This window comes from Sander lucioperca, chromosome 9 (genome assembly GCF_008315115.2).
Source record: "Sander lucioperca isolate FBNREF2018 chromosome 9, SLUC_FBN_1.2, whole genome shotgun sequence".
NCBI lineage: Eukaryota > Metazoa > Chordata > Actinopteri > Perciformes > Percidae > Sander > Sander lucioperca.
In genome coordinates this window covers 20,477,322-20,502,321 of record NC_050181.1, presented here as the reverse complement: position 1 = coordinate 20,502,321, position 25,000 = coordinate 20,477,322, and the positions used below count along the sequence as shown (strand labels likewise).

Here is a 25,000-nt window from a genome sequence, read left to right as displayed (position 1 = left end):
AGAGAGAGACAGACAGACAGACAGGGAGAGAGACAGACAGACAGACAGGGAGAGAGAGAGACAGACAGACAGACAGGGAGAGAGACAGACAGACAGACAGGGAGAGAGAGAGACAGACAGACAGACAGACAGGGAGAGAGACAGACAGACAGACAGGGAGAGAGAGAGACAGACAGACAGAGAGACAGACAGACAGACAGACAGAGAGACAGACAGACAGACAGAGAGACAGACAGGGAGAGAGACAGACAGACAGACAGACAGGGAGAGAGACAGGGAGAGAGAGAGAGACAGACAGACAGACAGACAGACAGACAGGGAGAGAGACAGGGAGAGAGACAGACAGACAGACAGACAGGGAGAGAGACAGACAGACAGACAGACAGACAGACAGACAGACAGACAGGGAGAGAGAGAGAGACAGACAGACAGACAGACAGGGAGAGAGAGACAGGGAGAGACAGGGAGAGAGAGAGAGAGACAGGTAGAGAGACAGACAGACAGGGAGAGAGAGACAGGGAGAGACAGGGAGAGAGAGAGAGACAGAGAGACAGGCAGAGAGACAGGTAGACAGGCAGACAGGCAGGCAGACAGACAGGAAAACAGGTAGAGAAACAGACAGACGGACGGACAGACTACAACTCAAACTAGCTTACGTCCTCCACGTCATGGTTCTCAGCCACTCCCTCTGTTCACTGATTGGACCGCCAAAGATTTGGCCGGAGAAACCCCAAGACTATACCACAAACCCAGAGGGAGTACTGGAGGGAAACTGAGCAGACGGACGTAGGACGTAGGACGTAGGACGTAGGACGTAGGCTAAGGACGAGCTGGATCTGTTACTGAAAGCTCTGTAAGCTATCTAACTGATAAGACTGACAGGCAGCGTCCTTTCCAAATGTCTCCTTTTGTGTCTGTCCAGACTACAACGCAACCTGCAGTTTTTAAACCAAAACGGGGACAGCAGTGTTTCCAAATGTCTCCGTTTTAGGTGCTTGGAAACGGCGCAGCAGTGAGGACGCCAGGAGTAAATGTTATTAATGTGATGTCATCATTTATGTCATTAAACTAAAATGTAGATGGAGCCAACACAGACGGACTGAAGCTACCTGCTGGTACTCCATCTGCTCCACCTGCTCCAGCTTCTCCTGCACAGGACCCAGATTCAGAGTCACGTCCTCAGCCTCCTTCAGACCTGAGACAGAGAGGACAGACAGGACAGACAGGGCAAATGGCAGAGAGGACAGATGACAGAGAGGACAGAGAGGACAGGTGTGTTTCAGGTAACAGGTTTTAGGAGTCATGGGGCGGCTCGGTTGAAAACGTAGACATAGTCATATTTTCAAATCTCCAGTTAGCTTTCAGCGCTGACTTCACGTAGGGCCCTCTGGAGTCGTGTTATGTCTCCTCAAGTTTGTTAAATTTAGTCACTTATGTCTTGTCTTGTTGTGCACTTCCTGTTTTATTTTGTATTCCCTTTCCCTCTCGTTTCAGCCCCTGACTTCCTCCCTTTGTGTGGTTTTCCCACCAGGGTGATTATCTAACCCTCCCCTGATTGGTTTCACCTGTTTCCCCTACCTCATGTATAAATGTTCCTTGTCTCCCACAGAGAGGACAGAGAGGACAGAGGACACCTCATGTATAAATGTTCCTTGTCTCCCACAGAGAGGACAGAGGACACCTCATGTATAAATGTTCCTTGTCTCCCACAGAGAGGACAGAGGACACCTCATGTATAAATGTTCCTTGTCTCCCACAGAGAGGACAGAGAGGACAGAGGACACCTCATGTATAAATGTTCCCTTTGTCTTGTGCCAGTTTGTCTTGTTCGTTCCAGGTGAAAGTGTGGTCAGGATGTCTTCCTGTTCCCTTCATGTTTCCAGGTCTTTGTTCATTGCTTTTACATAGTGACTGATCCTCTTTGTGAGTGCTTTTTGTTGAATCTTTTTTGCCAAGTAAACTTTTGTTGTTAAAACTTTCTACTGAGTTAAGCGTCGTGCATTTGAGTCCACCAGTCTCAAGTCTGAGGTCGTTACAAGTCGGTCTTATAGCTTTTTAATTCTTAATTTCATATCCTATGATTCTGTTATCACAGAAACAATTGGGCTCCACATTAATCAGTCCTTCCAGAAAAATGTGGAGTTTTTTTGTGATAGTTTTGGGCTAAAATCCTTGATTATGCGGCACGTTTTCTTAAAAAATGTGATGGAATATGCGGGATATTTATGCAATTTTATGCGATGAAATTGCGGGAACTTTTTAAAGCTGCGGTTCCATCGTGGCTTCATCGCGGGGTTTGCAGCTTTTCGATGATGTTCACGTCACGTAATTACGTCACTTCATAACGTTCCCATGGCAACAGGAGAAAATGGACAGGTTCAAGAATAGGTTACTTCTACCTTCCTGGACGTCTCTGTGGATGTCTCTCAGAGTGGCCCAGTAGACGCTCTCTGCCTTCTGGACGATGGACGCCACCTGCTGAGCTCTGCTGCTCCTCAGCTGAACAGACAACAACCAATCAGGAAATCCAGAAACTACACCACATTTACCACGCCAAACCACTCAGAATACCACAACACTGGAAGAGGTTGTGGTATTCTGAGTGGTTTGAGGAATGTCCCTTTAAGTCTTCAACGGGGACATCCTGGAAGAAAAAGGTGCCAGTTCAAGGCGCCGTTTACACGAATACGCCCAGGTGTGCCTTTCGTTTAGTTTTTGGGGCATAAAAACGCTCCACCGTCACGTTCCCATCTAAAGGGTAAAAAGGCACTGTGAGAGTGTGTGTGTGTGTGTGTCTCTGTGTGTGTGTGTGTGTGTCTGTGTGTGTGTCTCTGTGTGTGTGTGTGTGTGTGTGTGTGTGTGTGTGTGTGTGTGTGTGTGTGTGTGTGTGTGTGTGTGTGTGTGTGTGTGTCCCCGGTGTGAAGCATGTAAAAATATCCCCCTTTCTTTGTAGTCTGAATGAACTGTAATGGTATTCTCTCCCTCTAATTATTAATAATACTGTAATGGTATTCTCTCTCTCTAATTATTAATAATACTGTAATGGTATTCTCTCTCTCTAATTATTAATAATACTGTAATGGTATTCTCTTCCTCTACTTTGTGGAATATGAAGGTCATTAACTGCATATGGACCAAAAAAAACTAAAAACTGACAGACTGTCGGGGTCAGAGGTGAAACTGATGGTTTAGAGTGGGGGGGCAGGATGTATCGCAGTATTATGAATAATTGGAGCTCAGACGCAATTTAGTAATTTTATAATTTTCTGATCCTCTGATAAAAACAGAAAATTGGAAAAACAGTTTAAAGATCCAATTTTTTAATTTGTCAAGGTGGAAAAAAATGAAAAATGGAATATTTGAACCCATTTTTCTGTTTTTCCAAATGTCTGTTTGTGCTTAGAACATTATCTGATAAGGGTTACCCTGACCGTACCCAACCCTAATGATCTGATATAAATACCCAAATAAACAGACCTGCTGCTGGATGAACTGCAGGTTCTTGAGTCTGCTCTTCCAGAAGTTAAACTCCTCCGAGGGAAGCGGCTTCAGTCCGTCCAGAACCGGCTGAGACGAGTCCTGCTTCAGGAACTCTGACACAAGCTCCGCCCACTCTATGATCGTCGAATCACAGGCGTGGAGCAGCTTCACGTCTGACAACTTCCTGTTAGAGGAGAAGAGAAGAGAAGACGCTTCACCAAACAACAGAACATTATGGTGGTTGTGGCTAGAAGGGATACAGCTACAGCCGGAAGTTAGGCAAAAATACGCTAAAGCCTTGCAAAATATAGGCAATATATAATATATAATATAGGCTAATATAACAATATATTTCAATACTATCACCAAGGAAACACATGCTCGTTTTTAAAGATTATTTATTGGGCATTTTCAGGCCTTTTTTTGACAGGACAGCTTAGACTGAAAGGGGGGAGAGGGGGGGAATGACATGCAGCAAAGAGCTGAGAGCTGTGTATGTGTGTGTGTGTGTGTGTGTGTGTGTGTGTGTCTGTGTGTGTGTGTGTGTGTGTGTGTGTGTGTGTGTGTGTATGTGTGTGTGTGTGTGTGTGTGTGTGTGTCTGTGTAGTGTTGGGGTGTGTGTGTGCGTGTGGTCAAAAACTGTGTGTGCTTCCACAGATTGGTTCCTAGTTATACCAACAGCATTAATTTCTCTTACTATCCCTTTAACCAGTCATTTCGGTACCTTAACACACCTGTCGTCACCGTAGCTGTATCCCTTCTAGCCTTAACACACTGTGGTTGCCTAAAAATGTCTTGTTCAGCATTCATCCACTATTTTTAAAATATGTGGTTTTAAGTTGCAAAGAGACTGTCTAACTCGCCAAAAATAAATGTAATAGTAGGCAACGTTTCAGCAAAATGATTAATTTCAGGGCTCCAGACTGCGACCAAAATTTGAGTGTGCGACTGAATTTTACATCCAGTCTCACATGTGCAACCAGTAAATTTCCCCCTTTTTTTACACGTTAAACGTCGAAATTTCGGTACCTGAGAGCGCGTAAGCTCAAGCTTATCTGTCCTCTCTGAAAATTGACAGAGAGCTCTGACACAAACACACACACTCGCACGCACACGCAGAGCTGTGGACGGTGCAAACTACGTCGGCTCTGCAGTTTTGTTGAAGTCACAGCGAGTAAGAAATGAATAATTATTCAATTTAATAGGTTGTAGGGATGGGTTTGGGAGGAGGAGGATTTAGTTTAATTACTAAAATAACATAATGTTCTAAGTACATAGGATAAATAGGTTTGACAATATTTTTTACAACTGAAATAATTGTTTTGTAATTATAGAGGGAAAGTACCAAAAAAAAGGTACCGTTGGGTATGGAACCGAATTTCAGGTATCGGTACCAATATTGGTTCAGTAGTAGCCTAAACAATGCATGTTTAATTTGAAGTTGAATTCATTGTAATTGTAGACTAGAGCTGGTATATATATATATATATATATATATATATATATATATATATATATATATATATATATTTTAGTTTTTCATGACAGCGATGGTGCTGTCAGTTTACCTTCTATGTTGCATCTTCAAAAGTGACACTGAATTTCAAACAGCACATTGTAATTTCTGCATCTATTATCAGAGTATTTATTAGTAATACAGTGGAAATTAGTAGAAATGTGAATATTTGGTTAGCATGTTGATTTACGGTGTGTGCCCCTACATTTTCTGGTTGCGCCCCTAAACTTTTCAGTTGGGGGCCACTGTGCTCCTAGTGAAAAAAGTTAGTCTGGAGCCCTGCATTTTGCGTGATGATGGTCTAGTACCGATACGTTGCCTACTTTTACATTTATGTTTTCTTGCGTTTCTTAGCAACTGTTGACCTACCCGTCCCCCTCTGACGCTCCCGTCTCAGGTTGTAGATGTGTGAGTATGTTTCCGTGTGAAGACGGAGGTCTTACCAGCCTTCAGCGCTGTCACGGAGAGGTTCATCGTGGGGAGCGCCCTCATGGACCGCGTCGTCGTGGACTGCGTTGCCGGGGCGATGGTCGTCCCGGAGAGCGTCGGGGTGAGGCAGGAAGGTCCGTCCCTCTATCTGAGCCTTCATCACCAGCGCCTCGTTCTTCTGGCGCTCCATGAACCTCAGAGCCTCCTCGGCCACGCCGGATGCCCAGCTGCTGTTGGTCTCCGGGTTGCTAAGCAACGGGCACCCCACCTGAGGGGGAGAGGACACGCCTTTAGCCTTTAACCTCCAGCTGGGAGCAACAGCCTGAACTTATCTAGCTTTTTACAGTTAGCCCTAGCTTCCAACTAGCTTTACTTACAAACATATTTACATATGTATGTCTATGAGCCTTAATGTTAGCCCTAGCTTCCAGTTAGCCTTAGCTTCCAACTAGCCTTAATCATAGACATATATAGCTACGTATTCATATATATGAGCCACAATGTTAGCTTCCAGTTAGCCTTAGCTTCCAACTACCTAGCCTTAATTATAGACATATATACATATTTATATATATTAGCCTTAATGTTAGCTTTAGCTTCCAGTTAGATATGGTTGTGGCTAGAAGGGATACAGCTAACGTTACGGTTGGAATATAATACCTTATTTATTTATTTAATATACCCAGGAAACGTATGTTCGTTCCTCTGGAGTGTTTTAACCCAAACCACGATCTTTTCCCTAAACTTTAAAAGTCGTTTTGGTGCCTATACACATCAAACTTAACTGTCATCGCCGTAACGTTAGCTGTATCCCTTCTAGCCTCGACCGTTAGCCGTTAGCCGTTAGCTATCTCACCTCCTCGGAGACAGCGATGATGAAGCTAATGGCGTCGTCTCCCAGAACTTCTTGGATGAGTAACATCTCCCGGGCGTTATCTTTAGTGATGACCTCACGGCCCGTTTTGGAGACACAGATGACTTTAGTTTGGACATTTTTAGGGAAGTCGAGTCCGACGCGGAGTCCTGCCTCCGAGTCCCGACACCGGGAGATGAACAGGTTGGTGTAGTCCGGGGTGGAGAAGAAGCTGTTGAGGATAACTTGGTTGTCCTTCTCTAATACAAACTCCTGCCATCTTTCCGCGTCTAGCCTGAAACTGCTGGCCGTGAAGCTGCGGAGGGGATCCAGACGGTCGTCTCTGCCGTCCATCTTTTTAATTTAACACCAACAACAATATATAATATGTAAAATAACGAGGAACTGAATCGTCGAACAAAAATCACTTCTTAAAATCCGACCGTTTGTTTTTCCATGTAACGGTCGGTTCCATTCGGTTCAGTTCGGTTCCATTCGGTTCAGTTCGGTCAGTCAGACGCGCGCGCTGCTTTCAGCGTATCTTCTCCGCATCATAAATACGTCACTTCGGTCATGTGTCACTTAAAAACATTACCTTTTCTCTGTGTGTGTGTGTTTGTGTGTGTGTGTGTGTGTGTGTGTGTGTCTCTCCCTCTAATTATGTGTGTGTGTGTGTGTGTGTGTGTGTGTGTGTGTGTGTGTGTGTGTATTTGTCTGTATTTGTCTGTGTGTGTGTGTGTGTGTGTGTGTGTGTGTGTGTCTGTCTGTATTTGTCTGTGTGTGTGTGTGTGTGTGTGTGTGTGTGTGTGTGTGTCTGTCTGTATTTGTCTGTGTGTGTGTGTGTGTGTGTGTGTGTGTGTGTCTGTCTGTATTTGTCTGTGTGTGTGTGTGTGTGTGTGTGTGTGTGTGTGTGTGTGATACCAGGCCGGTCCAGCAGGAGGCGATAATTCAACCGATCGCTTCACGGCCGACAAACACCACCAGACGAAGAGCAACAGAATAAGCAGCTCTGATTGGTTACTGGATCGTATAAAGACAACATGGCGCAGACTTCCGTCAGCATTAGCAGCATGGTTGTGGATCGAGTAGGACCGTTAAAGGTGCTAAACCGCCTCTGTAGTCAGTTACTGAGCGACAGAAGCAGTCCGGGGGAGCTAACGGCTCCACAGCCGAAGAAACAGCTCGTTGTTCGGTGAACTTTGGGCGGTGTAATCACTGAGAAAATGACGCTAACGTTAGCTCCAGCCTCTACTGTGGACTGAGGTAAGATGTTGTCCGAACTGTGTCCGAACTGTGTTTCTTTTAGACGTCCATTGTTACAAAGACGGGCCAGAACAGCGTCTGTGTGGCGGGAAAACTTCGTAAAGATGTCGCTTACGTCACCACGCGGCCTGAATATGCGTGTAACGTTGTTATAGTCAAACATTTTACTTTGTGTTCCTCTTTTAGACATGAATACAGATAATACTAATGTTACCGAAGTGTAGAAATACTGTGCTACAAGTTAAATTCTCAAAGTGCCTAATTATTGTCGTGAAAAGTTAAAATATCAAATGTTAAACTGTGTTTTAGTGTCTAAGTGATGGTTCGCTGAACCCACCAGACTCCATGTAAATAATCAGTACTTTTAGCATCGTGAAATACACTTCATTCAAAGTGGACAGAAACAAAATAAAACTATGAAACCCCGTTTTGGGTCGTCTTTCCACTTTTCCAACCATCACAACTTTAGTTTTGGTTGAAATAAACATAGTTTACCGATTTACATGTGAAAATATGTTGGGCTATACACGCTAAATTGTTTTTTTTAAATGGAGTCTGGTGGGTTTACAGCTCAGAGCTGTTTCGGTGATTTTACAGTTTCCATGTTGAAGGACATGTTTCTTCTGAACAGTGAAGGGGCTCTGAGTTCTGTAGTTTTTTTTTTTTTTTTTTTTTTTTGCCAGTGTCCCAGGTGTTAGCCGGTGTCCCAGGTGATAGCTGGTGTCCCAGGTGTTAGCCAGTGTCCCAGGTGATAGCCAATCAGCAGAAGAGACATGTAAGCTAACAGCAGGGGGTTCCCTGGGGTTTTTAAAACTAGATTCCTACATGCAGCCGTGTATCCTGCAGGAGTTCAATAACTGCCTTAGCTATCATCTGATGTTGCTCACAAAGTCCAAAGGGTACAAAGCTAATGGTGTCCTGTAGTTTCTGTCTGGAAGTGATGAAACAAAAGGCCGATTGAAGCCCCTCCCCCCAGCAGTCTGTTCACAGATTTGGGGGAGTGGGGGGTCATGACAAAACCGTCCTGAAGCGTATTCTGATCCAGCAGCTAACAGGGCTCCTGAGTCTTAAAGGAGAATTACGGTCAATTTCAACCCGTAGCTCTGTGTAAATGTGGAGTGCTGTCAGTAGCAAAAACCAATCTGTGCTGCCTACACCGTGTTATCCTCCTGCTAGAGTTAGCACCAACAGGCTTAAACAGGGCACGTTTTAAACCTGTTTTTAGCCTCTAAACATGCTCGAAATGTCATTCCAAGTGCCTCCCCATGTGCAGTGATTCCTTCTGAGTGAACTCAGTTAATCTGACTGCAGTAGATGTGACCGAGACATAAAAGTTGTTAATCCAGCCAGTGCACACACCTCTGTTTGTTTCCTGCTTTCTGGCAAAGGCCACACTAGCCGATTGTCGAACTCATACAATCCAATATTCCAGTCAGATTTGCAGTGTTCCCTTGGAAGGAATCACTGCACATGGGTAGGCTCTTGTAATGACATTTCGAGCATGTTTAGAGGCTTAAAACATGTTTATAACTTGCCCTGTTTCAGCCTGTTGGTGCTAACGCTAGCAGGAGGATAACACGCTGTAGGCAGCACCCATTGGTTTAGTTTTTCTCTGACAGAACTCCACATTTACACACAACAGAGCTATGGGTTGAAATAGACCGGAATTCTTTAGAGTATAACATCTTTGCGTTAATGGAAGTGGTGCATCATGGGAGATCTGGAGTAGGGCCGGTATAACCGTTCCTCAACAATACAAGTTCCAGTTAAATAAAAACCAATAATCTATTTTAACAAGAGAAAATGCAACATTACGCTACAAATCTTTATATTTCAGCGTCCTTTGTCCCTGATGTGACGCACGCTGCAGCCAAGACTCTTAAAACCCCCCCACACACCAAGCCCTGTTTCTCTAACAGTTTCCTGATGTTAGACAGCCAATCACAGACATTAGAGCTTGGTAGAAGCATGCTGATTGGCTGAATGGCTGGCTGTGGGATTGTAATTAAGGATTGAGTGACGAGGCACTTCAGAGGTAATTAGGTCGCTGCATAAAGTATTGACTAGTGTACCCGGCCGTAGTTTTAAGACTTTGTCATCCCACGGTGGTGGTGGTGGTGAAGCATCACTAGGTCTATGAATGAACAACCTGGTTGTGTGTTGTACAGGACCAGAGAGCTGAAGATGGCCATGGCTCCAGCAGCTACGCTCCCCCACGCCACCTGAACGGGAACTCTGCCTCTGGGTCCAGCTTCAGAGGATCTGTGACTGGAAACAACATGATCCAGTCTAGAGGGTAAGTGGTCTAGAGGGCAAGTGGTTCTGGTCTCAGTCCTGTTTCTGTCTGGAAGTGATGAAATGAAAGGCCGATTGAAGCCCTCCCCCAGCAGTCTGTTCACAGAGGGGGGGGGGCTGTGACAAAACCGTCCTGAAGCGTATTCTGATCCAGCAGCTAACAGGGTCCTGGTCCTTGTTTAAATATATAATTAAATATTCAAATCCAGACTGATCATTACATAACAAACAGACATTTGGAACAACAGAGAAATGGTTAAAATATCTAATTTTTCATTTTTTTCCACCTTGACAAATTAAAAAATTGGATCTTTTTAATTTTCTGTTTTTATTCAGAGGATCAGAAATTTAGAAAATTACAAAATTGCATCTGAGCTCCAATTAAATACTGCCATGGTATTCTCTCCCTCGTTCCTCCTAGATACACACACACACACACACACACACACACACTCTAAACCATCAGTTTCACCTCTGACCCCGACAGTCTGTCAGTTTTTTGTTTTTTTGGGCCATATGCAGTTAATGACCTTCATATTCCACAAAGTAGGGAGAGAATACCATTACAGTATTATTAATAATTAGAGGAAGAGAATACCATTACAGTATTATTAATACTTGGAGAGAGAGAATACCATTACAGTATTATGAATAATTGGAGAGAGAATACCATTACAGTATTATGAATAATTGGAGCTCAGATGCAATTTTGTAATTTTCTCAATTTCTGATCCTCTGAATAAAAACAGAAAATATGAAAACAGTTTAAAGATCCAATTTTTTAATTTGTCAAGGTGGAGAAAAATTATATTTTATCCCATTTTTCTGTTCCAAATGTCTGTCGGTGCTTAGAAAATTGAAGTGATAAGCGTTACCCTGACCCACGACCACCAGCGCGGGTAGAAACGGTTACGGTGCTCCCATGATGTCACACTGGCGCTCAACAGGTCGGCTGTGGCGAGTATAGCGCACGTTTCCGTCTTCTACAGAGCTTGGAGACGCTGCATTTCATCCTAAGTGGTGTTAGATGTCTTAACTTTGACCTGAGACTGGTGTTCAGCTGATTCTCTCCGATTGGCTCCCGCTAATGTCCTCTTCTCTCTGATTGGCTCTGACAGAACGGACGCCACCTCCCACCCAGTGAAGCTGATGTCAGACCTTGCAGCACAGCGGTGAGTGACATCACACCTGGGAGATGATGTAACACCAGCTGGGAGATGATGTAACACCAGCTGGGAGATGATGTAACACCAGCTGGGAGATGATGTAACACCAGCTGGGAGATGATGTAACACCAGCTGGGAGATGATGTAACACCAGCTGGGAGATGATGTGAACAAAAGGCCGAATTGTAGCGCCCCCCCCAGGCAGAGTGTTCTCAGAGGGGGGACGCCATGACAAAGACGGACCGAAGCGTTCTTCTGATCCACCACAGCCTACTTTAAATGTTTTACTTCCTGTTGGTGACGCTGACTGCTGATTGGTTGGTTTATCGTCTACGTGCTGCATCACCAACTTCTTTATTTGTTTTTTTTTGTTTTTTTAGGAAGTCTGGAGTTGGAGTAGCTGGAGGCTGCAGATGTTCAGCTAACCCTGAGGGCTGTCTCACTAAACCAGGATATCCCAGTTAGCCTGGACTCTGTTTAGCCTGGACTCTGTTTAGCCTGGACTCTGTTTAGCCTGGACTCTGTTTAGCCTGGACTCTGTTTAGCCTGGACTCTGTTTAGCCTGGACTCTGTTTAGCCTGGACTCTGTTTAGCCTGGACTCTGTTTAGCCTGGACTCTGTTTAGCCTGGACTCTGTTTAGCCTGGACTCTGTTTAGCCTGGACTCGGTTTAGCCTGGACTCTGTTTAGCCTGGACTCGGTTTAGCCTGGACTCGGTTTAGCCTGGACTCGGTTTCACAAAAGCAGAGGGACCTAAATTACCATGGAGATTTATTCTGCCCCAACCAGGCTAACGACCAGCCTGCCCCCCCAACCAGCCTGCCCCCCCGACCAGCCTGCCCCTTTTCTGTTCACTCAGTGCTTTTACTTATCAGCCTGCATTCAAATACAACTTTGCTACTCAGTTATTTGAAGTTGTGACCATTACTTGTTATGATTCATGTGTCATTGTTACTGTTAGAGATGGCTGATAAAGTTGCCAAATGTTTTTTTTAAAATAGTCTGTTAAGGGCAATACATACAATGCTGTACATGTGTTTCTGTAGTGCACCAATGCACCTTAAATTATTTGATTTTTGTATTGAACAATAAAGGATATAATTGATCTAGTGGTTGTTCTCCATGTGTGTATTTGTTCTTAGCATAATGTGTGTTGACAGTAAACTATAAAGGACTGAATAATTATAGACCATAATGGCGTCTCGTTCAGAATACGAGCTCATATTGTACTAAAATAGTTCACTGAAACGTGTTTCTGAAAACATTTTAAGAGAAATAGGCCGTGCAGTTGCTGAATCTGTCTTCACTTCAGATCAACAAAGGTCAGTTTGGGTTAGCTCTCCACCAATCAGATGGCTCCTTGAGTCTGACTGCCAAATTACAGCCCTGTTTACACGATGACACTCGTGGGTGAAAATGGAAAAAATATTTGTCTTTCGTTTATACAGCGACAGCGTTTTTGGGGTTTAAAAACTCAAGTGAAACCACCCTCCAGTGGAAATCTTAAACTCTCCATCACGTTCCCGTCTAAAAACACAAGTGTGAAGACCGCGGTGTGGAGAGAGACGAGGAAAAGGCCTTCAGGTAGTCTGTTAACGGAGTAGGCTACAGAAATTATAGGCTTCTGTTATCTAAAAGATTTTCAATGTAATGGCTCAATATTTAAATGATTTCCACAATGTGGATAAGGTTGTTATAGTTCAATGACCATATGTAGGCTGTTCATTTGAGCCAGAGTAGGCTACAACGTTACGGATGGAGAGAGCGAGGGCCAGAGGCAGAGGCCAGTAGCCACAGGGCAGTAGGCATAGGGCAGTAGCCAGAGGGCAGAGGCCAGCGAGGGGCAGAGGGCAGCAGCGAGCAGAGGCCAGCGAGGGCCAAAGGCCAGAGGCGGGCAGAGGCCAGCGAGGGCCAGAGGCCAGAGGCGGGCAGAGGGCAGTAGCCAGAGGGCAGCGGAGGGTCTTCTTCAGCCTCCTCTGCCCGCTGCCTCTCTCTCTCAGCAGGGCTGAAGGCTGCGAGGCTCAGGATATTGGTAGTGCTCCCGTGGGTGCTGTGCTGGGGATCATCACGGTCGACTGTGCCGGTCTTCATCAGACAAACATGCAGCTCCACCTCCTCGTCTGTCCAGACGAGCTCTGTTGTTTTGGTTTGGTGCTACTAATGACAGAAGGAGAAGGAAGGTTCTACGTAGGCGCGTGGCCTTGGCGGTGTTGTGTGGCAGCACCACCTAGCCGCCTGGCGTGCATACTACATTGAATCTCACACACTTTTACATCACCATATGCACGCAGATTTCCCCCCCAAAACGCTAGTTTAAACGCGGAATAAAAAGTGAGAACGCAACGCCACTTTTGTGTTTTCTCTTCAGATAGTTTCCGTCTAAATGTAGCCTCAAGCCGACGGCCTGCGTCTCTGAGCTCCGTGGCGTCTCTCACCTCCGTGGCGTCCCTCAGCTCCGTGGCGTCCCTCAGCTCCGTGGCGTCTCTCAGCTCCGTGGCGTCCCTCAGCTCCGTGGCGTCTCTCAGCTCCGTGGCGTCCCTCAGCTCCGTGGCGTCCCTCACCTCCGTGGCGTCTCTCAGCTCCGTGGCGTCCCTCAGCTCCGTGGCGTCCCTCAGCTCCGTGGCGTCTCAGAGCTCCGTGGCGTCCCTCAGCTCCGTGGCGTCCCTCAGCTCCGTGGCGTCTCTCAGCTCCGTGGCGTCTCTGAGCTCCGTGGCGTCCCTCAGCTCCGTGGCGTCCCTCACCTCCGTGGCGTCTCTCAGCTCCGTGGCGTCCCTCAGCTCCGTGGCGTCCCTCAGCTCCGTGGCGTCTCTCAGCTCCGTGGCGTCTCAGAGCTCCGTGGCGTCCCTCAGCTCCGTGGCGTCCCTCAGCTCCGTGGCGTCTCTGAGCTCCGTGGCGTCTCTCAGCTCCGTGGCGTCTCTCAGCTCCGTGGCGTCCCTCAGCTCCGTGGCGTCTCTCACCTCCGTGGCGTCTCTCACCTCCGTGGCGTCCCTCAGCTCCGTGGCGTCCCTCAGCTCCGTGGCGTCCCTCAGCTCCGTGGCGTCTCTCAGCTCCGTGGCGTCTCAGAGCTCCGTGGCGTCCCTCAGCTCCGTGGCGTCCCTCAGCTCCGTGGCGTCTCTCAGCTCCGTGGCGTCCCTCAGCTCCGTGGCGTCTCTCAGCTCCGTGGCGTCCCTCAGCTCCGTGGCGTCCCTCAGCTCCGTGGCGTCCCTCAGCTCCGTGGCGTCTCTGAGCTCCGTGGCGTCTCTCAGCTCCGTGGCGTCTCTCACCTCCGTGGCGTCCCTCACCTCCGTGGCGTCCCTCAGCTCCGTGGCGTCCCTCAGCTCCGTGGCGTCTCTCAGCTCCGTGGCGTCCCTCAGCTCCGTGGCGTCTCTCAGCTCCGTGGCGTCTCTCAGCTCCGTGGCGTCTCTCAGCTCCGTGGCGTCTCTCAGCTCCGTGGCGTCTCTCACCTCCGTGGCGTCCCTCACCTCCGTGGCGTCCCTCAGCTCCGTGGCGTCCCTCAGCTCCGTGGCGTCTCTCAGCTCCGTGGCGTCCCTCAGCTCCGTGGCGTCTCTCAGCTCCGTGGCGGCCCTCAGCTCCGTGGCGTCCCTCTGCTCCGTGGCGTCTCTCACTCCGTGGCGTCTCTCAGCTCCGTGGCGTCCCTCAGCTCCGTGGCGTCCCTCAGCTCCGTGGCGTCTCTCAGCTCCGTGGCGTCTCAGAGCTCCGTGGCGTCCCTCAGCTCCGTGGCGTCCCTCAGCTCCGTGGCGTCTCTCAGCTCCGTGGCGTCCCTCAGCTCCGTGGCGTCTCTCAGCTCCGTGGCGTCCCTCAGCTCCGTGGCGTCCCTCAGCTCCGTGGCGTCCCTCAGCTCCGTGGCGTCTCTCAGCTCCGTGGCGTCTCTCAGCTCCGTGGCGTCTCTCACCTCCGTGGCGTCCCTCACCTCCGTGGCGTCCCTCAGCTCCGTGGCGTCCCTCAGCTCCGTGGCGTCTCTCAGCTCCGTGGCGTCACTCAGCTCCGTGGCGTCTCTCAGCTCCGTGGCGTCTCTCAGCTCCGTGGCGTCTCTCAGCTCCGTGGCGTCTCTCAGCTCCGTGGCGTCTCTCACCTCCGTGGCGTCCCTCACCTCCGTGGCGTCCCTCAGCTCCGTGGCGTCCCTCAGCTCCGTGGCGTCTCTCAGCTCCGTGGCGTCCCTCAGCTCCGTGGCGTCTCTCAGCTCCGTGGCGTCCCTCAGCTCCGTGGCGTCCCTCAGCTCCGTGGCGTCTCTCACCTCCGTGGCGTCTCTCAGCTCCGTGGCGTCCCTCAGCTCCGTGGCGTCCCTCAGCTCCGTGGCGTCTCTCAGCTCCGTGGCGTCTCAGAGCTCCGTGGCGTCCCTCAGCTCCGTGGCGTCCCTCAGCTCCGTGGCGTCTCTCAGCTCCGTGGCGTCTCTGAGCTCCGTGGCGTCTCTCAGCTCCGTGGCGTCGCTCAGCTCCGTGGCGTCTCTCAGCTCCGTGGCGTCTCAGAGCTCCGTGGCGTCCCTCAGCTCCGTGGCGTCCCTCAGCTCCGTGGCGTCTCTCAGCTCCGTGGCGTCTCTGAGCTCCGTGGCGTCTCTCAGCTCCGTGGCGTCTCTCACCTCCGTGGCGTCCCTCACCTCCGTGGCGTCCCTCAGCTCCGTGGCGTCCCTCAGCTCCGTGGCGTCTCTCAGCTCCGTGGCGTCCCTCAGCTCCGTGGCGTCTCTCAGCTCCGTGGCGTCTCTCAGCTCCGTGGCGTCTCTCAGCTCCGTGGCGTCTCTCAGCTCCGTGGCGTCTCTCACCTCCGTGGCGTCCCTCACCTCCGTGGCGTCCCTCAGCTCCGTGGCGTCCCTCAGCTCCGTGGCGTCTCTCAGCTCCGTGGCGTCCCTCAGCTCCGTGGCGTCTCTCAGCTCCGTGGCGTCCCTCAGCTCCGTGGCGTCCCTCAGCTCCGTGGCGTCTCTCACCTCCGTGGCGTCTCTCAGCTCCGTGGCGTCCCTCAGCTCCGTGGCGTCCCTCAGCTCCGTGGCGTCTCTCAGCTCCGTGGCGTCTCAGAGCTCCGTGGCGTCCCTCAGCTCCGTGGCGTCCCTCAGCTCCGTGGCGTCTCTCAGCTCCGTGGCGTCTCTGAGCTCCGTGGCGTCTCTCAGCTCCGTGGCGTCGCTCAGCTCCGTGGCGTCTCTCAGCTCCGTTGCGTCTCAGAGCTCCGTGGCGTCCCTCAGCTCCGTGGCGTCCCTCAGCTCCGTGGCGTCTCTCAGCTCCGTGGCGTCTCTCAGCTCCGTGGCGTCGCTCAGCTCCGTGGCGTCTCTCAGCTCCGTGGCGTCTCAGAGCTCCGTGGCGTCCCTCAGCTCCGTGGCGTCCCTCAGCTCCGTGGCGTCTCTCAGCTCCGTGGCGTCTCTGAGCTCCGTGGCGTCTCTCAGCTCCGTGGCGTCTCTCACCTCCGTGGCGTCTCTGAGCTCCGTGGCGTCTCTGAGCTCCGTGGCGTCTCTGAGCTCCGTGGCGTCTCTCAGCTCCGTGGCGTCCCTCAGCTCCGTGGCGTCCCTCAGCTCCGTGGCGTCTCTCAGCTCCGTGGCGTCCCTCAGCTCCGTGGCGTCTCTCAGCTCCGTGGCGTCCCTCAGCTCCGTGGCGTCCCTCAGCTCCGTGGCGTCCCTCAGCTCCGTGGCGTCCCTCAGCTCCGTGGCGTCTCTCAGCTCCGTGGCGTCTCTCAGCTCCGTGGCGTCTCTGAGCTCCGTGGCGTCTCTCAGCTCCGTGGCGTCTCTCACCTCCGTGGCGTCCCTCACCTCCGTGGCGTCCCTCAGCTCCGTGGCGTCCCTCAGCTCCGTGGCGTCTCTCAGCTCCGTGGCGTCCCTCAGCTCCGTGGCGTCTCTCAGCTCCGTGGCGTCTCTCAGCTCCGTGGCGTCTCTCAGCTCCGTGGCGTCTCTCACCTCCGTGGCGTCCCTCACCTCCGTGGCGTCCCTCAGCTCCGTGGCGTCCCTCAGCTCCGTGGCGTCTCTCAGCTCCGTGGCGTCCCTCAGCTCCGTGGCGTCTCTCAGCTCCGTGGCGTCCCTCAGCTCCGTGGCGTCCCTCAGCTCCGTGGCGTCTCTCACCTCCGTGGCGTCTCTCAGCTCCGTGGCGTCCCTCAGCTCCGTGGCGTCCCTCAGCTCCGTGGCGTCTCTCAGCTCCGTGGCGTCTCAGAGCTCCGTGGCGTCCCTCAGCTCCGTGGCGTCCCTCAGCTCCGTGGCGTCTCTCAGCTCCGTGGCGTCTCTGAGCTCCGTGGCGTCTCTCAGCTCCGTGGCGTCGCTCAGCTCCGTGGCGTCTCTCAGCTCCGTGGCGTCTCAGAGCTCCGTGGCGTCCCTCAGCTCCGTGGCGTCCCTCAGCTCCGTGGCGTCTCTCAGCTCCGTGGCGTCTCTGAGCTCCGTGGCGTCTCTCAGCTCCGTGGCGTCTCTCACCTCCGTGGCGTCTCTGAGCTCCGTGGCGTCTCTGAGCTCCGTGGCGTCTCTGAGCTCCGTGGCGTCTCTGAGCTCCGTGGCGTCTCTCAGCTCCGTGGCGTCCCTCAGCTCCGTGGCGTCCCTCAGCTCCGTGGCGTCCCTCAGCTCCGTGGCGTCCCTCAGCTCCGTGGCGTCTCTCAGCTCCGTGGCGTCCCTCAGCTCCGTGGCGTCTCTCAGCTCCGTGGCGTCCCTCAGCTCCGTGGCGTCCCTCAGCTCCGTGGCGTCCCTCAGCTCCGTGGCGTCCCTCAGCTCCGTGGCGTCTCTCAGCTCCGTGGCGTCTCTCAGCTCCGTGGCGTCTCTGAGCTCCGTGGCGTCTCTGAGCTCCGTGGCGTCTCTCAGCTCCGTGGCGTCCCTCAGCTCCGTGGCGTCTCTGAGCTCCGTGGCGTCCCTCAGCTCCGTGGCGTCTCTGAGCTCCGTGGCGTCCCTCAGCTCCGTGGCGTCCCTCAGCTCCGTGGCGTCTCTCAGCTCCGTGGCGTCTCTCAGCTCCGTGACGTCTCTGGGGACTGAATTATTTTGACTATTTGATTGAAAGAAACCCAAATTTCTGATCAATTTTCAATTTTCAAATTTGACCCAAAGACAACAGAAGGGTTGAACTACACATATAAACAAGTCTCTCAGACACACAGAGTCCAGCTTTATAACCCTTCATATTTTATATTTTATATTTTATATTTTATATTTCATATTTCATATTTTATATTTCATATTTTATATTTTATATGTATTCTCATTTCTTTCAGAATAAAACATTCGACACAAAGAAAATATATTTTATGACATAAAATATCAAAAGTAAGAAAATAATTTGCGTCTAAAAGACGTTATTCTTCCTCCCTTCTTATAATAATAATAATAATAATAATAATAATAATAATAATAATAATAATAATAATAATAATAATAGATAATAGATAATAGATTTTGGGACTTTCCCTTTTTTTGGACGTTGGCCTTTGTCCCGGAAGTGGCCAGCTGCTGCTGCCGCCGCTGCAGAAGAAGAAGTTGCTGCTGTTCGCTCAACAGTCAACTTTAAAAAACGGACCCGGTTAACGGACCCGGCGGGATGGACACGGACACGGCTTCCCCGGTAAACAGCACTGTAAACACACTTACTTTAACCGGAGAGTTTCACACCGAAGATGTTAGCGGAGCTAAGCTAACCGAGCTAGCCTCTAGATCTAAGGGGGGAAACCTTCCGCCGCCAGACTCCATTCATAAAAACAGAGAATTAAAGACAGGCGGCTAGGCTAGTTCTCTAACCGTGCTCGCTACGTGGCACAAAAAAGACAGAATATATTATTAATGTGCTGTGTTTAATTCGGCCGTAACAAAACAGAATTCTGCTCCACTTAAAGGCTAAAAATCAATAAAATGTTCCGTTCGTGAACAAGCCTTAATGAGGACAAACAGGTGAAGCAGTGCTGTAGGATTCAGGGTGAATGCATGTGGTGTTAGCCGAATTACAGACTCGGGAACATTCGTTTGATTTAATTAAAATGTACGAGTCTGTGTGTCTCTGTCACTGGACACAGAAACTAAAACAGCCGGATTCTGAATGGACTTTGGTTGGGGGGTCCGTCTGCTGGCTGTTGTTTTGGCGTCTGGGATGTTAGCTGCTGTAGAGGCCTTTTCATTGTTTAATTTACTGCAGTGAAGTACTACTACCACACAGTACATATACTCTGTTACAGTACAAGTACATTATTACAATGTTACATTCATTCTAAAGGAATACACGCTTCAGATGTTTGTAAAGTAACTTAAGCTCTCAGAGAAATACTGAGTACAATTACTGAAGTAACGTTACAAGTTCCTCAAAGTTGAGCAAGGATGGAAAGAAAAGGGAAGGAAAGAAAGAAGGTAGGGAATGAAAGAAAGATGGAAGGTAAGGAAGGAAGGAAGGATGGATGGAAGGAGGTAGGGAAGGAAAGAAGGATGGAAGAGGGAAGGAAAGAAAGAAGGTAGGGAATGAAAGAAAGATGGAAGAAAGGAAGAAGGTAAGCAAGGAAGGAAGGATGGAAGAAAGGAAGAAGGTAAGCAAGGAAGGATGGAAGAAAGGAAGAAGGTAAGGATGGAAGGATGGAAGAAAGGAAGAAGATAAGGAAGGAAGGATGTAGGGAAGGAGGTAGCCGTCAGCCTTCATTTTGGCTGACCTGACATGCTGGTAGGGCGGGCAGTCAGACTCAATGAGCCATCTGATTGGTGGAGAGCTAACCAGGAAACGGGGAGCGGGATGAGTGTGACTAGAGTCTCTCAATATCTGATGATAACAAGTTTGCAATATGCAACACCTGCAGTCACCTCGCCAGACTGTCAGACGGACGATTATCGGCTCGGTGCGTCAGCGCCGTTACCCGCTCAAGTCGGCGTCTCTTCGGTGTGTTCTGAGGGACTTTTTGGACCTCGGGGAGACTGATCAGTCACACTGGCTTTACTGCTGACGGTCGGCCGTCTGGTTGGTAGGTCTGGTTGGTGGGTCTGATTGGTGGGTCTGATTGGTGGGTCTGGTTGGTTGGTGGGTCTGGTTGGTGTGTCTGGTTGGTGGGTCTGGTTGGTTGGTGTGTCTGGTTGGTGGTGTGTCTGGTTGGTTGGTGTGTCTGGTTGGTGTGTCTGGTTGGTTGGTGGGTCTGGTTGGTGTGTCTGGTTGGTTGGTGGGTCTGGTTGGTTGGTGGGTCTGGTTGGTGGGTCTGGTTGGTTGGTGGGTCTGGTTGGTGGGTCTGGTTGGTTGGTAGGTCTGGTTGGTGTGTCTGGTTGGTTGGTGTGTCTGGTTGGTTGGTGGGTCTGGTTGGTGTGTCTGGTTGGTTGGTGTGTCTGGTTGGTTGGTGTGTCTGGTTGGTTGGTGTGTCTGGTTGGTTGGTGTGTCTGGTTGGTTGGTGTGTCTGGTTGGTGTGTCTGGTTGGTGGGTCTGGTTGGTTGGTGGGTCTGGTTGGTGGGTCTGGGCCTTAAAAGGCTGAGAATGAGGATTAAGGAAAGAAAGATTTGACTGAATGAATGAAAATCTGAAGAACTTAAGCGGCCCGTTCATCAACAAGTCGTCTAGCGTGTACGTTAGTTTCTCAGATTTATTATATAAGTCTGATCTTGTGATTTCAGGACGCCACTGCGGACGTAAAGGTCAAAACGGAGCCGGACGAGGACGTGGAAATCCGCTGGTATCCCGTCCTCAAGAAGCTGTCCGTCAAACTCACCGACTGCCGGCCGCTGCTGGAGGGGCGGGACTTCCTGTCTCTGGGTGAGAAACATCTACTCAACTTTAGATTTTAAAGCTTTTTCTTCAACCTGGACGCAAATTTAAGAATCCTACTATGGCCACGTCCAAGACCCGCCTTCCAATCACTACTATTGGCCACGCCAAGACCCGCCCTCCAATCACTACTATTGGCCAGGCGTCCATGACCCGCCCTCCAATCACTACTATTGGCCACGCCAAGACCCGCCCTCCAATCACTACTATTGGCCAGGCGTCCATGACCCAACCTCCAATCACTACTATTGGCCACGCCAAGACCCGCCCTCCAATCACTACTATTGGCCACGCCAAGACCCGCCCTCCAATCACTACTATTGGCCAGTTGTCCAAGACTCGCCCTCCAATCACTACTATTGGCCAGGTGCCCAAGACCCGCCCTCAAATCACTACTATTGGCCAAGCGTCCAAGACCCGCCCTCCAATCAATACTATTGGCCAGGCGTCCAAGACTCGCCCTCCAATCACTACTATTGGCCAGGTTTCCAAGCCGGTCATGGCCGATGACGTGAAAATCGGCCAATTCCAGTCATCGGCCGGTCAATCGGTGCATCTCTAATATTTATATATTTATTTTTATGTATATCTTATTTTTTCTAGGTTTTTGTTAAATTATTTGTTGCATTTATTGATATTTTTATCCATTTTTTGTTGCTTTTTTTAAGCTGTGTTGTGTCTCCGTCCTGCAGACGCCCACCCCCAGCTCCGGCGTCGGCCACGGCGCCCGTCCACCATCACAGGCAGGAAGATGGTGTACTGCCCCGACTGCCACAAAGGTTTCTACAAGCAGTCGCACCTGGAGGCCCACCAGCGGACGCACGGCGGGCAGAAGGCCAACGAGTGCTGGCGCTGCGGGAAGACGTACCCAACGCTGCTGAGCCTGGTGCTGCACCAGCAGGTCCACGACCGCGCACGGCCCTACAAGTGCTCGCACTGCGAGCAGACCTTCGCCCTGAAGCGCGACTGGAAGACGCATCACCGCACGCACTCGGGCAAGTAGGGAATTATGTCTAAAATAACGGGCCCTAAGGCCTGTCAAATCTGACTCCAATTTATTAATTCCGCGCCTTCTTACGGTATAAAATGTTTGGAAACTCTGGTGCATTTGGAGTTTTCATTGGGTGGTTTGTGCAATGAACTTCAACTGATACTGTAACGGTTGGTGACTTGAAAATTATACTGACTGTCACTTGCATCAACTATTTAGGAGAATCTGTGTAAATATAATTTGCATAATAATTTGGAACACGGTGTACATCGGACTAGCTAGGTGAGAAAGGAGAGAGAGAGGGGGGGGGGAAGACATGCAGGAAATCGTGACAGGTCGAATTCTAACCCTGGACCTCTGCGTCGAGGCATAAGCCTCTCAGTATATGTGCGCCTGCTCTACCCGCTGAGCCAACCCGGCCACAGCAACAGACACTTTAAATCAGAGCTGGTCCACCAAGATCTCGTCTGAAAATGAGCTCTGATCTGAGTTTTCCCTGTTTCTTTATTCTCTCCTCACAGAGGGCTGTCTCCTAGTTTCTAGACAGAAACTGTTATCTTCACACACACACACACACACACACACACACTAGGGCTGCAACTAACGATTATTTTCATAGTCGATTAATGTGTCGATTATTTTCTCGATTAATTGATTAGTTGTTTGATCTATAAAAATGTCTAAACATGGTGAAAATGTGGATCAGAGTTTCCCAAAGTCTAAGAGGACGTCCTCACGTCTTGTTCTGTCCAAAACTCAAAAGATGTTCAGTTAACTGTCCCAGAGGAGAGAAGATACTACAAGATCTTCACATTTAATAAGCTGGAATCAGAGAAATCTGATTTATTTTAATAAAAAAATGACTCAAACGATTAATCGATTATCAAAATAGCTGGCGATTAATTTAATAGTTGACAAATAATTGATTCATCGTTGCACCTCTAACACACACACACACACACACACGCACACACACACACACACACACACACACACACACAGAGACACACACACACACCATGTGGTGCAACCTCCTCGTCTGTTCTGTAACTGTCTTTCCTGTTCCTGCTTATCTGTCTGGTACACAATGCACTGTTATGTCGTAAAGGCTCAAGCTTAACCTTCTATGTGTCAGTGACATTTCCTTAAACCACTTCCTCAATTGTATTTTCATTTATGTAGCCTTTATTTAACCAGGTAATCTGTTGAGAACAGGTTCTCATTAACAACGGAGACCTGGCCAAGACAAGCGTAGGCGTACAAGAAAACATACAGTTACACATTCAATACAGAACAAGAGCACAGAATACAAGATGCTGCATAAAGGCTGCATAAAGGCTGCATAAAGTGCAGAATAAGTGGACATTACAAATGGTGGTACGTAGTGAGGTGTAGGTACGTAGATGGATGTGTACTATACATGAACAGAGAGTCTATATCACTGCTGAGATGGTGTAAAGAGACAGTAAGCAGTCTAGTTAGTGAGGTAGATCAGTTATAATGCAATATATACTAGAGATGCACTGATTCCAACGTTCTAGATTGATTCTGATTTCTGATTTTCTTTGAGTTAGACCAGCTGATACCGATTTTAGCTGATTCTGATTTCATGTTTTCTAACCACTTTACAGCACACACATTTATTTTCTATCTTTTCTTTAATAGAACATGTGTTGAACAGATAATGGATCACTATAAATAGAACTATATAAATTACTCCTGGTGTGGGACATTCACACACATCTAAAGAGCAATGTTAGAACCATTTCCTTCTTTTCACATCAATATCAACTAAAGAAATGTGATTTAGGTTTTTGGTGTCGTCCCTCCACGCCCTACTTTCTCCTTGCAGGTGTTGCATATTGTAAACTTGTTATCTTCTGCACACACGCTGAAGAATTCCCAAACAGCTGACATGTTGCAGGTTAATTCACCAGGTTCCTACATGTGGAGAATAGCGCCGACACACGGAGGAGAAGTTGAGAGAAAGGAGAAAGAGAGCGTGCTGTGGCGTCCGTGCTGTGGCGTCCGTGCCGTGGCGTCCGTGTGTGCGTGCGTCCTTGAGTACTGTAACTGGTATAACTTATGTTGTCAGTTAATTGGAGCGTTGACCAGCATGAAATCACCATATGTCAGACTGACCTGCTGGTCGCCGGTCATGGCCGAGCACGTGAAAACCGGCCAATTCTGGTCACCGGCCGCTCTATCGGTGCATCTCTAGTATATATGAATAGAAAGTCTAGATTAATGCTGAGCTGTAGTGAAGAGACAGTATAGAGTTAGTGCAAGTTGCGGTCTATTTAAAGTGTAACTCTCGCTACAATGCAACCTAGGGTCTTTTTGTGAATGTACCCGAGTCAAACTTTCATTTAAAAACATATTTAGGACGGAAACGTCACTTTTAAGATTTACCGTATTCTCATTTTTGGGTCAAATTACCTTTTGAATGGGAGTGTTAGGGACACTTTGATGCTAGCCTCAAAATATCTATTTTTAAACCACTAAGAAGGCTCGACACAACATGAGACTTTGCTCCAAGTATCACCAGGAGCTCTACACCTTAACTCCACCGGTGACCAAGATATACTATAACCAGGAGCTCTACACCTTAACTCCACCGGTGACCAAGATATACTATAACCAGGAGCTCTACACCTTAACTCCACGGTGACCAAGATATACTATAACCAGGAGCTCTACACCTTAACTCCACCGGTGACCAAGATATACTATAACCAGGAGCTCTACACCTTAACTCCACCGGTGACCAAGATATACTATAACCAGGAGCTCTACACCTTAACCAAAGACTTGACAACATTGTTAGTGTTCACAGAGTTTACTAAAAAAGGTTTTAACAACTCACGTTAGAATACAATAGAATAAATCTTTATTGTCCACCAGGGTGGAAATTCTTTGGCTCACCAGACATACAAGACAGATAAACATACAGACACCATCTCAGACATGACAGTTGAGTATAAAAAAAAATATATATGTATATATATGTTAGGGCTGTCAAATGATTCCATTTTTTAATCGTGATTAATCGCTGAAGTTCTATAGTTAATCGCGATTAATCGCATATTTTATCACATGATTAAAATTCTATTATTTTGCATCTCAGAACAGTTTTTAAGTCCATATTAACAATGGAAAGCCATTCTTACCAGTGGATCTTGATTGGGAATCAAATGAATGCAAAGAAAGTTACTTTATGAACTTGATTTTAAGATTTGTAATTATTTATTTACTGTAAACAAAAGAAAAATGTGTGAATCTGTCATTATTGCACAATTCCTCCAAGTACCTAACTAAAAAACTACAAATCCCTATCCTTACCAGA

General features: G+C 48.9%; 2 protein-coding genes and 1 long non-coding RNA gene across 3 annotated transcripts in view; 2 read left to right on the top strand and 1 right to left on the bottom strand.

The window, feature by feature from the left end:
• Positions 1-6,632, bottom strand: part of LOC116065882 (dynein heavy chain 17, axonemal-like) — a 45,296-nt gene extending 38,664 nt beyond the window's left edge. Inside the window, exons 1-5 of the mRNA XM_036004836.1 lie at positions 6,282-6,632; positions 5,440-5,693; positions 3,478-3,664; positions 2,400-2,499; positions 1,110-1,195 (exon numbers count right to left, since the gene is read on the bottom strand). Of these exons, the coding sequence (XP_035860729.1) occupies positions 1,110-1,195; positions 2,400-2,499; positions 3,478-3,664; positions 5,440-5,693; positions 6,282-6,632 (978 nt within the window). The remainder of the gene's footprint in view (positions 1-1,109; positions 1,196-2,399; positions 2,500-3,477; positions 3,665-5,439; positions 5,694-6,281) is intronic.
• A 559-nt stretch (positions 6,633-7,191) lies between these two features.
• Positions 7,192-12,090, top strand: LOC116039962. Its single transcript, XR_004102541.2, has 4 exons — positions 7,192-7,541; positions 9,710-9,837; positions 10,955-11,008; positions 11,383-12,090. It is a non-coding gene; the product is annotated as an uncharacterized LOC116039962 (long non-coding RNA).
• Positions 12,091-18,370: 6,280 nt separating this feature from the next.
• The window catches only part of LOC116037203 (zinc finger protein 664-like), a 14,887-nt gene continuing 8,257 nt past the window's right edge, over positions 18,371-25,000 (top strand). The window contains exons 1-3 of the mRNA XM_031280981.2: positions 18,371-18,506; positions 20,513-20,651; positions 21,356-21,658. Of these exons, the coding sequence (XP_031136841.1) occupies positions 18,483-18,506; positions 20,513-20,651; positions 21,356-21,658 (466 nt within the window). The 5' untranslated portion in view covers positions 18,371-18,482. The remainder of the gene's footprint in view (positions 18,507-20,512; positions 20,652-21,355; positions 21,659-25,000) is intronic.